Genomic DNA, 15,439 nt, shown 5'->3' with positions numbered 1-15,439 from the left:
GACTGATTGAGCACCCACCCCCCTCCACCTGAACCCCTCCACCCCCAAGTGTGGAGACCGCCACACGTCCCACAACAGCAACCCCCCCATGAAGCTGCCAACACCAAAGACATTGACAGAACTTATCCCAAGCAGGGAAGTGGAGGGGAATTGAAACTGAGGCCACCATGAGAGCAGGGAATGGTTAGCCACAAGCTTTGGGACTTTTTTTTTTTTCCATTATGATGAAAATAAACTGGAGGCTTGTTTTCCTCACTTCATCATAACTGTCTGTAAAATATGTATTATTCAACCCCCCAAACAGGTTTCTCTGTCTCTGTCTGTCTCTGTCTCTTCTCTCTCTGTCTCTGTTCCTGTCTCTGTCTTTTTGTCTGCCTCTCTCTCTCTCTCCCCTTTTGAATGCGTTTTATATGGACACATATTAAACAAAAAATGGCAGAGATGTCAAGCTGGCCAGTGAGTCAAAATGAAATATATCACACCATTTGAAAATAAAGTCTTGGTTTAAGGAAACTGCTTTCCATCGCATATATATCTCAAGAATTGTTAGTCAGACAACTGCCTCCTGTGGTTCTTTACCTTGGTATATCAGGCATAATCTTGATAAGAGGCAACTACTTACTTTACCTTATATCTCAAAGAATGTGGTCAAAGGCAACTGCTTTTTACAGCATATATATATGAGAGAGAGAGAGCATATCAAAGGCAACTCCTTTTTATAACACGTATCTTGAAAAATGTAGGTCAAACGCAACTGCTTAATATAGCATACTTTTAAGGATTGTTGAGCTGAAGTATCCACTATCCACTGCAAGTGTATCTCAAGAAATTTTTATTGGGATCACCTATTTTCAATGGCATATATCTCAAGAAAATGTCACTCAGAGGCAATTGTTTTCCATGGATATTTTCTCAAAATGTCTTGGTCAGAGACAGTTGCATTCTGTGATGTTTATATTTCATGATGTTTTGGTCAGAACAACAGCCCTCTGTGCCTTGATCATGAATGAGCTTTCTTGCATATCCATCAGCTAGTTTATACAGTTTCTTTGTGTATAATTGTTTCAGGAAATAACACTGAAGAGTAAAGAGAGTCTGGCGGACAACATGGAGGCTGTCAGAAAGAAATTTGAGGTTGGTTATAGAGTGATAGTGCTGTGCTTTATACAGTTGTCTGGATGCAAGAGAGATAGACGGATACAGAGCAAAAGATCAAGACAGAGAGAGAGAGAGAGAGAATATTCATATGAGATGAAGAAAGAGAGAATAATCACATTTTATATCTGTTTTTATGTGTATCTGTTTCCCTGTTGTTTTATGGTACTACACCCATTTTCTTTTGTTTGAATGGTTTTGTGTTATTTATGTGTATCTGTTTCCCTTTTGTTTTATGGTACCACACCCTTTTTCTTTCGTTTGAATGGTTTTGTGATTTTGTCCTTTATATTTTCATAATCAGAAGAATTCTTTATTGTGTTTTACGTGATAATCACTTAATTTTACTCCTACACCCATTGCCCCATAAAAAAGAGAGTTAAGTCAAATAACTCATTTTTGCCTACTCGTTTGTTTTACATTTGTGTATGGATCTTACAGTGCATGCAGAGTTGTTTTTTTTAATGCCATTGAATCACTGTTTGTTTGCATGACCATAACTATGGATATGTGCACTTGCATGTGTTGTGTTTTATACTAATGAAAAAAAGATTGTGTTGCATATGATTGTATTCCCCACCCCCCTTTCTTCTCCTAATGTTGTATTTCTAACTAACAAGTTTGTTGGCATTGTTTAACAGATGATTGTGATAAACCGGAAAATAGTGGCGGTATTGTACTATCATTGTCTTTATTTGGCTTCCCTTGTACATTTTCATTTTTGATCCATGCAGACCTGTTTTGCCTTTGGCCATGTTTTCATGCCTTTTTCCTGTTCCACAAGAAACTGTGTGAAAGTATGTGTGTGCGCACGTGTTTGTGTGTGCGTGTGTGTTTGTGTGTGTGTGTGTGAATGAAGGTATGTGTTTGCAGTGTGTGGGTATGACTGCGTATATAAATGCGTTCGTTTGTTTCTGTCAACATGTGTACATACACCTGCTGCTGAGGCTGTTATTGAATATACTTAAGTGTCTGTTTTTTTGCTTCTCCCTTTTCGCCATTCCCTTCCCACCTGTCTCTGTCAAAAAGTCTCCTGCCCATCTGTGAGTGCGTTGCTCACGGGTCAGATTGTTTGCATTAGTTTTCTTGTGGCTTTCGAATATAGAGGGCCATTTCTTAATTTCATGTACATAACAGCAGATGTAAAGATTAGATCATACGTTGTACAGTGCACATGAAGTCGCCCAATATGCAGGGCAGATTAGCTGAAAATAATGATGAAAAAAAACCCACACAGAAGAACTGAAATAAAATGAAGAGCTTTTTTTTTTTTTTTTTTTTTTTTATAGAGACACCCCCCCCCCCCTCCCCCCGCCCCAAAAAAAAACAAAACAGAAAAACAAAACAACATATTTGGTTGGTGTTTGTAAGATTTGATAAGAATTTTGAGGCAAGCCTTTATTTTGGTGGTAGAGTATCGGTATCAGTATCAGTAGCTCAAGGAGGTGTCTCTGCATTCAGTCAAATCCGTATACGCTACACCACATCTGCCAAGCAGATGCCTGACCAGCAGCGTAACCCAACATGCTTAGTTAGGCGTTGAGAGAAAAAAAAAAAGAAAGAAAAAGAAAAAAAAAGAAAAATACATAAAATACTACTACTAATAAGTTAGTACTACTAATAAGGTACTTACTAATAAGGTGGTAGAGATATGAATGAATGATCACTTGTTCTCAAAGACTTGTTTTCAAGTGGGCAGAAATGTAATGAAACAAATATAGTTGAAAAAAAAAAAGAGACATTTTTAGTATGGCCTAGCTGTCTTGTTTCATTGATTCCTGTTCATCAGTATTGACACCACTGGCACCAGGAGATCTTCTTCTTCTTCTGCATTCGTGGGCTTCAACTCCCACGTTCACTCTTATATACGCGAGTGGGCTTTTAACGTTTATGACCGTTTTTACCCCGCCATATAGGCAGCCATACTCCGCTTTCAGGGGTGTGCATGCTGCGTATGTTCTTGTTTCCATAACCCACCGAACGCTGACATGGATTACAGGATCTTTAATGTGCGTATTTGATCTTATGCTTGCGTATACACATGAAGTGACCTGGGAGATCGTAAAAATCTCCACCCTTTACCCACCAGGCGCTGTCACCGTGATTCGAACCCCGGGTCCCTCAGATCGAAAGTCCAATGCTTTAACCATTCAGCTATGGCGCCTGTCACCAGGAGATCAATCCACTAAAAGTTGCTGGATCTACATCACTGGGGTCAGTGTTGGGACAGAGGGAAATTTACTGTTCAAGCAAAAAACACGGTCACTGTAAAGTAGACATTTATACTAGAGAGCATGAACGTTGTGGGGAAAACGGGCATGTGTCCAGAGGAAATCATCAAAGAAAATGGGTGTCTGCAGTAATGATAATGGTAATGATGATATTGATAGGAGTAGTAATTGTAGTCCTCGTTGTAGTAGTAGTAGTAATAATAATAATAATAAGTTTACTCATTTAGCAGCTAATCAGTTAGTTTTGGCCCAAGCATTTTACAATAAATAGTTCCAGTAAAAACGTCATCCTAGAAAGACAAACAAATGAACAACAACAACAACAAAAAAAACCCAAAAAACCAACAACACCCGCCCCCCCCTCCCATCCCATCCCCCACCCCCCCACACCCCACCCCCCCAAAAAAAACATGGGGAAATCACTGCAGTGGTAGTTAACAAGGCCCAGGTATCTGTTTGAAGTTGGACACCTTTTTCTTGCTGCTCAGGCTGGCTGACCTACCTGATCCACGCCCTTCCTCCCTCCTCCAACACATCACTCATCATCCATTCCATCCCTTCCAGCCGGCCCCACCCCTGGCTTTTTTTCTTCTTCCTTCTTTTTTTTTTCTTGTTAAAACAGCCAGTGAAAGGATACTGCAGTACTGGGCTGAGTATCCTTATTTGGGTGGATATCATTTTGTTTGAAGGAGTACGGCATACAGAAGTGTGACCAGTCATGTGTTATGTGTAGAATTAGTGACTGAACTATGCTCGCTGTTCATGTAGGAGAGGAATGATTGAAAGAGCAAGGGGAAAATGATAGTGGAGAGATACTGGCAGTAATTTGTCTGTCTGTCAGTGCACCTCTATCTCTGTCTCTGTTTGATTGTCTGTCTCTCTGTCTCTCTTTCTGTCTCCTTCTCATACACACTACACACACATACACACACACACACACACACGCACCCACACGCACACACACAGTGCACACACACACACACAAACACAAACACACAACCACCACAACCACCACCACCACCACAAATAAAGATCATCACTGTAGTCTTTAGTCTGCTTTATCATTTCTTGCAGGAAAACTCTGCTTCAGCTTTTTTGCACAAGTGTCTTACAACAAGCACGGCAATTCAGTGTAGTCATGGGGAAAAAAAAAATTGAATTTATGCCATTATGGGAAAAAAGTCTCTTAAAATTCAGCAGCAGAACCTGACCTGTAACAACCCTGTAGGTGATGAGGTATTGATTTGAATATAATTGACACTGGGGCAGATGTATCCAAGGGACGGTCTTGTTTGTTTAGTTAATGATTCTGATGTTGGATTCAGTCCATGGTCGTGTCTCCTCACTGTGTTTGAACCCCTCTCTCCCTTCCTGTGTCACGGGAGTGTCACCCAGTTTTGTTGATGGCTTGTTGCTAGTGGTTTCCATGCATGTGCTTGTGTGCTGTTTTATACCCTACCCCCACCCCCCCCCCCCCCTCTCCCCACACACCACCCCTATACCACCCGCCCTGGCCCCTCCTCCTTGCTCCAACATTTCTTCTCCACCTGTATTCTTTATTTTTATTTTATTTTTATTTTATTTTTTTAAATTTTTTTACCATTTTTAAAGTGTTTTGCTGTGAACATATACAGCATACTGTACTGTAAGTGAGCTTGCATTCAGGTGTGCACACACACACACACACACACACACACACACACACACACACAGAGTCTCTATCTATATATCTGTCTGTCTATCTGTCTGTCTGTCTGTCTATCTATCTATCTATGTATCTATCTGTGTCTCTCATAGTAAGCCATCTTGTGACCAGCTTCCATGAAGACATCAGAGGACAACACTTGTGACGCCATGGGTTCTTTATCCTTGAGCCAAGTGCGTGCTGCACACAGGAACTCGGTTAATCGTCTCATCCATATGACTAGACGCTCAAGTTTGACTTTCCGATCAAACTTGTGAGAAAGGATGAGAGCAGGATGGGAACCCAGGCCTTGATGATGGACACTGTCTTGGCAGACAAGCATCTTAACCATTCTGCCACCGTCTTCCTCTTCACACACAGCAAACAGAATCATGAAAAAAGACCACCATAAAGGAATTCATTCATACACAGCAGACAGGAGCAGAGAAGTCGAGGCTGGTGCCTGACAATACAGCTCATTCAGGAGGTAGGGCGGAGATGGTGGCTTCTCTCCCTTGGGAAGGGGCGTGGGTACAGCAAGTCTGTATCAGAAAGGGGTGGGGTTGAGGCAAAGGGCTGTGAGGAGCTTTTGTAAAATCACACGACAAGCCCTGTATGTGGATTCTGTTCGCAGGCTCATAATATGTGTGCGATGCATATGTATGTTTCATGCATACATGTGTGTGATTGTGCATGTACTGTGTGTTGGTATGTATGTGTGTTGTGTTTTGACTGGGTTCGTATTTTATGATTTGCCTGTGTGATGAAATCCCAAGCGATACTGTACTGTAGACAAGATCTGGAAAAGTCCATTGAATGTCGCTGCTCTGTACAGTGTTATCTTTTCCCAGTAGCAAGTCACAGTTCATTAGGGAGTACTGTGATGGAAAACAACATTAATGCTATACATACAGGTATGATATGAGCACACAAAGGGCGTATGAAACGGATGTATGCTGCTAGCACAAAGCTTGCAGCAGAATGATATCGGTTTAATTAACTTTTGCCAGTCTCCTTGCTGGCTGGAGGAGACGGAAGTGGGTGTGTCTTTGCATGGCCCCCGAAGGCAAGCCTCCCTTCAGACAAGAAAAAGCCTGCCCTGATTGGGGCAGGTTTTGAATACAAGTCTGATTAAGTCTCTTCTTTCATTTTGTTGTTGTAAGATTGAAAGCAGCTGCTGCTCTTTGTCTCCAGAGATGCTTTTAAGGAAGAAGATGAAGGATACTCGAGGTACAAGACTCCTAAGAACATCTTTTGCTAGTGTATTTGTTGAGTGTCCATTCTGTCCTTGGTTGCTGGAAGGTGAATTGCATGTTTTATTTAATTCTTCAGAATATTCTGTACCTAGAGAGAAATGATAATTATTTCCTGAATTACATTTTTTTTGTTTTGTTGTTCAGAATATTCTGTACTTGGAAAGAAATGATAATTTCCCAGCTTTCACTTTTTATTTTATTGCCTGACCACCATCAGGATCCATGGCATTGAACCAAAGAAAGATAAGCATGTCATTTGCATTGTTAGGTATATCACCATTGCCATGACATAAAAAATGTGGGATTTTGCCTTAAAACCATGTCTTAGCATCATATCTGACCTGCTTTAAATTGTGGAATTCGCTTACAGTTTCACCTCATATCATATTGTATTGTGTGCTCTTTTGTTTCAGATTGGGGCTGTAGGCCTTTATGTTTGAAATGTCTTGTTTTTGTTCAGTGCATTTATTTTGCATGGTAAATTTTATTTGTTGGCACATACATTCACATTTAACAAGATACATTCCATGCATCTGTTTTCTCTGGAGATGCACAGAGAAAATTACATGTTATCAGTGTTGCTTCATGTTATAGTTAGTTTTTTGGAAGGTCGGTACCCATTTGCTGGCCAGTTGTGAATGAATCAAACTGGGTGAGGTTGAGAGAGGAGGGCATTGTTCTGGTTTGGCTTACTATATTTAGTAACAATATAAAATATGGGATTGATTGCTTAGTTTTGCGGATGATTTAGTCTATTACTTGGCCAACTGGATCAAATATTGATGTAAAGTATGGAATTACTTAGTATTGCTGATAATGAAGTCTGTTATTTGCCCTATGGGATTAATGAATGATGTGTAATGAGGAATTACTTAGTTTTGCATATAATTTAATCTGTTGCTTGACCTACTGGCTTAGGTAATGATGTAAAATATGGAATTATTTAGTTTTGCAGATAACTTAATCTGATGTTTGGATTATTACATTAAGTAATGATGTGAAATATGGAATTATCTAGTTTTTGCTGATGATTTGATCTGATGCTTAGACTACTGGATTAAGTACTGATGGAAAGTATGGAATTATTTAATTTTGCAGATAATTTAATCTCATGCTCATACTACTGGATGAAGTAGTGATGTAAAATAAGGAATTAGTGCTGCTGATGGTTTAGTGCATTACTCCTTCCCTCTCTTCCCATTGACTGGCCCTGTCTCTGTCTGTCTTCCTCATTCTCACAGTCTCTCAAAAGCAGTCTCTTTAACTTGATTTAGATCTTACCTGGACATACATGGATGAAATTGTCTTTGGCATTGTGTTTTCAATATTTTGAATTTAATTTGAGTTTTGCGTGGATTGAGCGAGACGTGGGTGAACTGTTCTTTTTAACATTGTTTGGATAACCCTTTAAACATGACTTTTGTGTACTATTCAGCTGGTTTTAAGAAATGACAGACATTCAGGCCCAGAAAAGTCCCCTTTCTGTTCGGCTGGGCTATAAGCAACATGATTTGATTCAGTTTGATCTGATTTGAATCTCTCTCGTTTAAGTGGTAAAAAGCGTCACTCATGCCGTGCTGTGTGACGGCTGTGCAGAACTTGCTGACCAGTCTGGCAGCCAACAAAGGACGTCTGGACACCATCAATGCCCTGGCTGCCGAGATTATCAAGGATGGCAGCAGTCAGACGGACAAAGTGCGACGCCGACAGCAGGAGATCAACCAGAGGTGAGCACAGGTGCACTGTCAGGTGTGCTTTGAAAGCTTGTTGGGCCCGTTAAAAATGGTGCACAAGCTTTGGAGTGTGAGTCTGTGCTGTAGCAGAATTGGTCAGGCATTTGGACATCTGATCCATTGTTCACCACCAGTGACCAGAATTGAGGCACCTTCTTCTTCTTCTTCTTCTGCGTTCACTCGTATGCACACGAGTAGGCTTTTACGTGTATGACCGTTTTTACCCCGCCATGTAGGCAGCCATACTCCGTTTTCGGGGGTGTGCATGCTGGGTATATTCTTGTTTCCATAACCCACCGAACGCTGACATGGATTACAGGGTCTTTAACGTGCGTATTTGATCTTATGCTTGCATATACACACGAAGGGGGTTCAGGCACTAGCAGGTCTGCACATATGTTGACCTGGGAGATCGTAAAAATCTCCACCCTTTACCCACCAGGCGCCGTCACCGTGATTCGAACCCGGGACCCTCAGATTGACAGTCCAACGCTTTAACCACTCGGCTATTGCGCCCGTCGAATTGAGGCACCGTTTTGGCATGGTGTTGTGTCCACTGGAAAGGCACTTCACTCCAGTTTTCGTCACCTCTTCCAGGCATGAATGGTTACCTGACTTTGGGAAGGTTAAAATGGTGGTGGAGAAGCTCTGTCATTCAGATGCCAAACCGACGGGCGCAATAGCCGAGTGGTTAAAGCGTTGGACTGTCAATCTGAGGGTCCTGGGTTCGAATCACGGTGACGGCGCCTGGTGGGTAAAGGGTGGAGATTTTTACGATCTCCCAGGTCAACATATGTGCAGACCTGCTAGTGCCTGAACCCCCTTCGTATGTATATGCAAGCAGAAGATCAAATACGCACGTTAAAGATCCTGTAATCCATGTCAGCGATCGGTGGGTTATGGAAACAAGAACATACCCAGCATGCACACCCCCGAAAACGGAGTATGGCTGCCTACATGGCGGGGCAAAAACAGTCATACACGTAAAAGCCCACTCGTGTGCATACGAGTGAATGCAGAAGAAGAAGAAGAAGATGCCAAACCACAGTGGAAGCCTCAAGCCTGTACGAAAACTGTTTGCACTTAGATACGCCATCATGACTGGCATCATAAGTGTGTCAGCTGAGCTCTTGTTGGACTTCGACTGTTTGTTAAAGGAGAGTGTGCAATGTAAAGTGTGTGTAGATTATTTAGTGTATGTGAAATTTGTAGAATGTGTCATTCAGTGCTTTGTGAACTGAAATAAAAAAGAACTTATCTGTTGATTTTTTTTACATTGTGGGCATTTAAGTGATGTGCTTTGTATTTGGATATTACTAAAGCTGTGTAAAGGAAATTCTGTCATTCATTGAGGTCGGCATTGTGTCTACCCTTGCAGTCAAATAAGACTTAGTTGAATTTAATCTGTTACTTATTTACTGTCAGTTCTTTTTAAGTTCAAGTGAAGAAAAATAAAGTTCAGTCCTTTTTAAGTTCAAGTGAAGAAAAATAAAGCACTTGCTGATCAAAGAATTAATGGTTTTACAGTTTGTCTGGGACAAAATCATATTCTTAATGTGTGTGTGCGTGTAGAGTTGACTTAATCAAGATTTTGCGCCTTTTAGATATTATTATTAGTAGAAGTAGTAGTTTTATTTTTTATGTATTTATCTATTGTTTTTTATTTTATTTGTTTTATTTAAAAAAAAAATTTTTTATTAATTATTTTGTCAGGGCCTGACAAAGCGCATTGGGTTACGCTGCTGGTCAGCCATCTGCTTGGCAGATGTGGTGTAGCGTATATGGATTTAACTGAACGCAGTGACGCCTCCTTGAGCTACTGATACTGATACTGATACTGACAACACTAATTTGTGTGCGTGTCTGTGTCTGTGTGTGTTTCCAGGTGGGAGAACCTCAACAGACTGAAACTGGAGAAAGAAAAAAGTCTGGAAGGTGCCTCAAGGTGAGTTTAAAGGGGTTTAAAATCTGAAGGATAGTGCTGGATGTATTTCACGCTCTGTCTTTACAACAGACTGTTGATTTGATTTTCTTTCATATCTTTGTTATTTTAGATTAGTTTTGCATTTGTGTTTAGTCCTGTCAGGTTTTTAATTTCCGAATAATTTAAAATTCTTTTACAATCCAAACTGAATGCTTTATTGAGGTAACATGATTAGTTGACCTTTCTGTTAGAAAATTTCAACAGTTTACTTTATCTGATTGATTTTTACTGTTGGGGGATTAGAAGTGTGTTGTTTAGTGTGTTTCATTATTATTTTTTTTTATTTTTTTTACAGCTTTTACCTTCTAGACTAGTCTGACTAGACTTTGAAGGCTTTAACAAGGAAAGTGAAGCGAATATCTTTGTGTATATTTTTCGCAGTGATATATCACATTTCCTGCGGAAGTCTGCCCTGTTTCCATAATTTTCATGTAAAAATAAACTTTAGAAGAGAGAGAGAAAGAGTGGTCATGAGTGGTTATTTCACGTAAAGTACCCGGAGCTTTGAAGGAGAAAAGGCAGCATAGAAACATACATTTGATTTTGACTAGACAGGGGTATAAGATTTTGCTTATTATTTTATTATTCCTTGTTTGACAGGTTTCACAATTTGATCTAAAAATGAAATGGAGTCAGAACTTTTATTTACATTATTCTTTTTTGACTCACTTGTGTAAACAGAGTGAGTCTATGTTTTAACCCGGTGTTCGGTTGTCTGTGTGTGTCTGTGTCTGTGTGTCCGTGGTAAACTTTAACATTGACATTTTCTCTGCAAATACTTTGTCAGTTGACACCAAATTAGGCATAAAAATAGGAAAAATTCAGTTCTTTCCAGTCATCTTGTTTAAAATAATATTGCACCTCTGGGATGGGCACAAAAAAAAAAGAAGCCTAATTATATGCAAACTGCATTTACTGTTATATTTATATTTTTTGTATTCCCTAAACTTGGCACTTTGATCTGATATTCTGACCCAACAACAAGAGCAGTCATTATTATCATTTTCTTTTCAAACAGGAACTTCTTTTTCTTAGCATGGAAATTTTATTTATTTTACAAACGTTTTGGTGCAGATAGTAAAAAAGGGAAATTATTCTGTAATTAATGCTAGGGGACTTAATTTGCTTTAAACTGATCTTTCTCATCTTAAACATTACATTTTGAAATTATACTCAATACATAAAAAGCTTGGATTTAAAAAAAAAAAGTCTATCACAAGTGAGTCTTGAAGGTTTTGTCTCTTTTGTTTTTTTTGGGTTTTTTTTTCCTTTATTTGATTTTTTCGTCAATATACACAATGATGTTATGTTCTTTCTGTTATTTCAACTTTTAAAAAAGGTGTACTACAGTGTGAAAAAAAAAGTACGTTATTATTGTATAATCATTACAATGGTTATTATTATTATTATTATTCTTGTGGTTAACATGATCATTATTGTCTCATGGTTGATGTGTGGCAGCATTGAGCTGTTCAAGTCGACCTGCGACGAGCTGCAGGAGTGGATCAAGGAGAAGAACAACAACTTGGCCACAGACGATGTGGGCAAAGACCTCAAGACCACTCAGGCTCTGCAGAGAAAGCATGCTGTACGTGTGTACAATTCTATAGAGGCTGTGGGCGCTGCGCTTTTCGTTGTGTCTGCTGGTGTTGTCGTTGTTCAGTGTGTGGTTTCTGAATTGCTGTCTTTTGCATAGAGGAGTGCACCATATGTGCCTTATGTACACATGAATATATACACACACACACACACACACACACACACACACATATCTGTATCTGTCTATATCTATCTATCTGTATCTATATCTATATGTATATATATATATATACCGGTAAACACATGGCATACATACTTGTTCACACACAGAGACACATTTAGATAAACAGATACATAGACACATACACACAGACAGATGTACACACACACACACACACACACACACACACACACACACACACACACACACACAACACAACACAACACAAAACATTACAACACAACACACAACATACACATGCACAATACACACACACACACACACAAACACACACTACATCTCACACTACACCACGCTGCAAACTAATGTTCCCTGTCTCATTCTCTTCAGCACTGTCTCAGTCTTTCATTAACAGATCATTGTGGTGAAGTATTATCATTATTATGTGTGTGTGTGTGTGTTGGGGCTCATGTACGTTTATGTGTATTTGACTGTGCTTTCATATCTGTGAAACTGCGTGTTTGGTGCATATCTGTTATGCATGTGTGGGTGTATGTGTGAATGTGTGTCTTCATGTTTTACATTTATTTGCTTATTTATCATCATTGTTGTCTTATTTATTTATCTATTTATTTATTTATTCATTATTATTGTTATTATTATTACTACTACCCCTTTTTATATATTATAATTATTATTTATTTACTTATTTATGTACGCTTATCTATTATTTATTCACCTTTTTTTTTCTTTTCTTTTTTCTCAAGGCCTGACTAAGCGCGTTGGGTTACACTGCTGGTCAGGCATCTGCTTGGCAGATGTGGTGTAGTGTATATGGATTTGTCCGAACGCAGTGACGCCTCCTTGAGCTACTGAAACTGAAACTGATTATCATGTTTGTTTGTTATCACATGCTGTCCTGTTGTGATCCGTTTCCTCTTGACATGAGCAGAAAGCATGGGTCACACAGTAAAAAAAACCTTGGCTTGTGTGGTCTGTCTGCATTTTCTCTGTTAACCCTTTCTTGTTCAATGATTGCAGCAACTGGAGCGTGAACTGGTGCCAATGGAGGAGAAGATGAACAGAATGGATTACCTGGCTGACTCGTATGTTATTTTTCTGTTGTTGCAGGCTTAGAGTAGACATTCGTACCTCATGGTCAAATGTTAACAAGCTGGGTGCAGGAAGATGAAATAATTTCCAAACTAACGTCTAAACTAATGTCTATCCAGAGCTCTTTATATTTGGAAAATGAAGAGTTTACTACCATTAGAGACAGTTGTTAACTTTCTCAGCCATGTTTTTTTTTTTTTTGGGGGGGCGGGGGGGGAATAATTTTATAACTTATATTTTCGTAACCATACACAAAATAATAACAATCTTTGTTTTGATGAATCTGTTTCTACAGTAATCTAGAATAGTTCATCAGGGGGTGGTGTTTCTGATCATGAAAAATAGGCATTTTCTAACACACAGGGATGAACGCAGAGCAGCATGTCTTCCATTTTGTCCTTTGAAGCTGTTATTCAGTTGGTGGAATGAGATAATGGAGGGATGTGTAATCGAATGAAGTGCTGATTGTGTAGATGTGTGTGTGTGTGTGTGCGTGTGTTCGTTCTTTAGTTTAATGTCTTTGCACTGTAAGTGATATTGGACGAAGTGGTGGTCTGGACGCTAGTCATTTGGATGAGACAGTAAACTGAGGTTCCATGTGCTGCGTGCACTTAGTGCACATGTGTGTGTGTGTGTGTGTGTGTGTAGATATATATATATATATATATATATATATATATACACACACACACACACACACACACACAAACACTATACATACATACATATATATATATATATATACATACACACACACACACAAACACTATACATACATACATATATATATATATATATATATATATATATATATATATGTATATATTGTGTGTGTGTGTTTGTATAGATATACAGATAGATAGATATATATGCATGTGTGTGTTTTGTTTTTGTTTTGTTTTGTTTTCTTTTTAACTAGACAGCGATTTTTGTCTGGTCTTTAAACACCAGCAATGTTCCATGTGACATGTCTTTCTATATCTTTATATCTCAGAGTGAGGGCGTCCTACCCTGATGAGAAAGGCTACGTTGACCAGAGGCAGAAGGAGCTCCATGATTTGTGGAAAGGCCTTAAAGTGAGTTATTAACTTATTAAATGGGTCACACATTTTGACTTTAGACCTTTCTTTCATCTGTGGACAGGCTTAAGATGGTAATTTTTGAGTTGATATATAGAAAACTAGAGGAAATGTGTTCATACATAAGATATCCTATGTGTGGGTTGTGTTCTTTTCACATTACGTTAGCGAAGCAAAGTGTCCATAACTCTATGCTGATGCTATTATATGTTATAAAACTGCACTGTTACACATGATGAAAATGTGTCCACCTTGACCAAATTGATAGAACAATATATTATAAGTATAATGACTTATGATGACGATGTTATTGTTAATGTACACTGTATTCATTTTTTTTCTTTCTTTGTTTTTTCCCCTTTCTTTTCCATCTACTCTGAATTGTTATAATGAATTCATGTACAAAATAAAACGGTGGTCGACCCAAGAAAGTCCGGGGGGAAAAAAAACAAAAAACAAAACTCGAAAAAGCGTTCTTCACAATGTGTTTTTAGTGACAATGATAATGGATACTTGTGAAGCGCATCCTTTTCTTCAACTTTTCAGAGCGTATGATCATTTGTGAAAATTTTTACATTTGCTTGATTGAAGTGTTCTGTGACTGAGTAGTAAGCCATTGGTCATTCTGTGTTCTGTCAGGATCGTGCTGATCAGCGCAAGAAGGAGCTGGATTCAGCACAGGATCAACAGCAGTTCAGTGATGAGGCTAAAGACCTGGTAAGTTGTACATATATCTCATTTGGCCTGTAGTTATTATTGATATCGTGGAGTGTTGGCCGAAAGGTAACGTGTCCGCTTAGGAAGCGAGAGAGAATCTGAGCGCACTGATTCGAATTCCAGAGTCGCCAGTATTTTCTCCCCCTACACAAGACCTTAAGTGGTGGTCTGGACGCTAGTCATTTGGATGAGACAATAAACTGAGGTTCCATGTGCTGCGTGCACTTAGTGCACGTAAAAGAACCCACACCGACAAATGGGTTGTCCCTGGCAAAATTCTGCAGAAAAATCCACTTCGATAGGAAAACAAATAGAATTGCAGGCAGGAAAAAAAAAAAGGATGTTGCTCTCAATGTAGCGATGTGCTCTCCCTGTGGAGAGCAGCCTGAATTTCACACAGAGAAATCTGTTGTGACAAAAAAGAGTAATACAGTAATATAATACAATGATACAATACAACACAGTATCTGATCACAACATGCAATCTAATTCGTGTGTCATTTTGTTCCTTGGCTGAAAGACTTCCTTCTGTTTCTTGGGTGAAACAGGGTTCGTACAGAGTCCTGGAAGTCTGGAAAAGTCTTAGAGGGGAAAATGAGAGAATCATTTCCATGGCTGGAAAAATCTCGAGGGGGGGGGGGGGGGGGGGATATGTTTTACCATTCATGATCTGGAAAAAGTCTTTGGAATTTTGGATAAAAAACCCTTGACCACCACCCTTCAACAAAGGGCTTAATACATTTATATATATATATATATATATATAT

The 15,439-nt window shown here is 39.1% G+C and overlaps 1 protein-coding gene across 1 annotated transcript in view; it reads left to right on the top strand.

The window, feature by feature from the left end:
* Positions 1 to 15,439, top strand: part of LOC143280888 (spectrin beta chain, non-erythrocytic 5-like) — a 355,560-nt gene that overhangs the window by 214,874 nt on the left and 125,247 nt on the right. The window contains exons 24-30 of the mRNA XM_076585640.1: positions 1,069 to 1,134; positions 7,923 to 8,053; positions 9,945 to 10,004; positions 11,505 to 11,631; positions 12,805 to 12,869; positions 13,871 to 13,952; positions 14,595 to 14,672. Of these exons, the coding sequence (XP_076441755.1) occupies positions 1,069 to 1,134; positions 7,923 to 8,053; positions 9,945 to 10,004; positions 11,505 to 11,631; positions 12,805 to 12,869; positions 13,871 to 13,952; positions 14,595 to 14,672 (609 nt within the window). The remainder of the gene's footprint in view (positions 1 to 1,068; positions 1,135 to 7,922; positions 8,054 to 9,944; positions 10,005 to 11,504; positions 11,632 to 12,804; positions 12,870 to 13,870; positions 13,953 to 14,594; positions 14,673 to 15,439) is intronic.

This window comes from Babylonia areolata, chromosome 4 (assembly GCF_041734735.1).
Source record: "Babylonia areolata isolate BAREFJ2019XMU chromosome 4, ASM4173473v1, whole genome shotgun sequence".
NCBI lineage: Eukaryota > Metazoa > Mollusca > Gastropoda > Neogastropoda > Buccinidae > Babylonia > Babylonia areolata.
The sequence above is the reverse complement of the archived record's forward strand: the minus strand, read 5'-3'. Positions and strand labels throughout refer to the sequence as shown.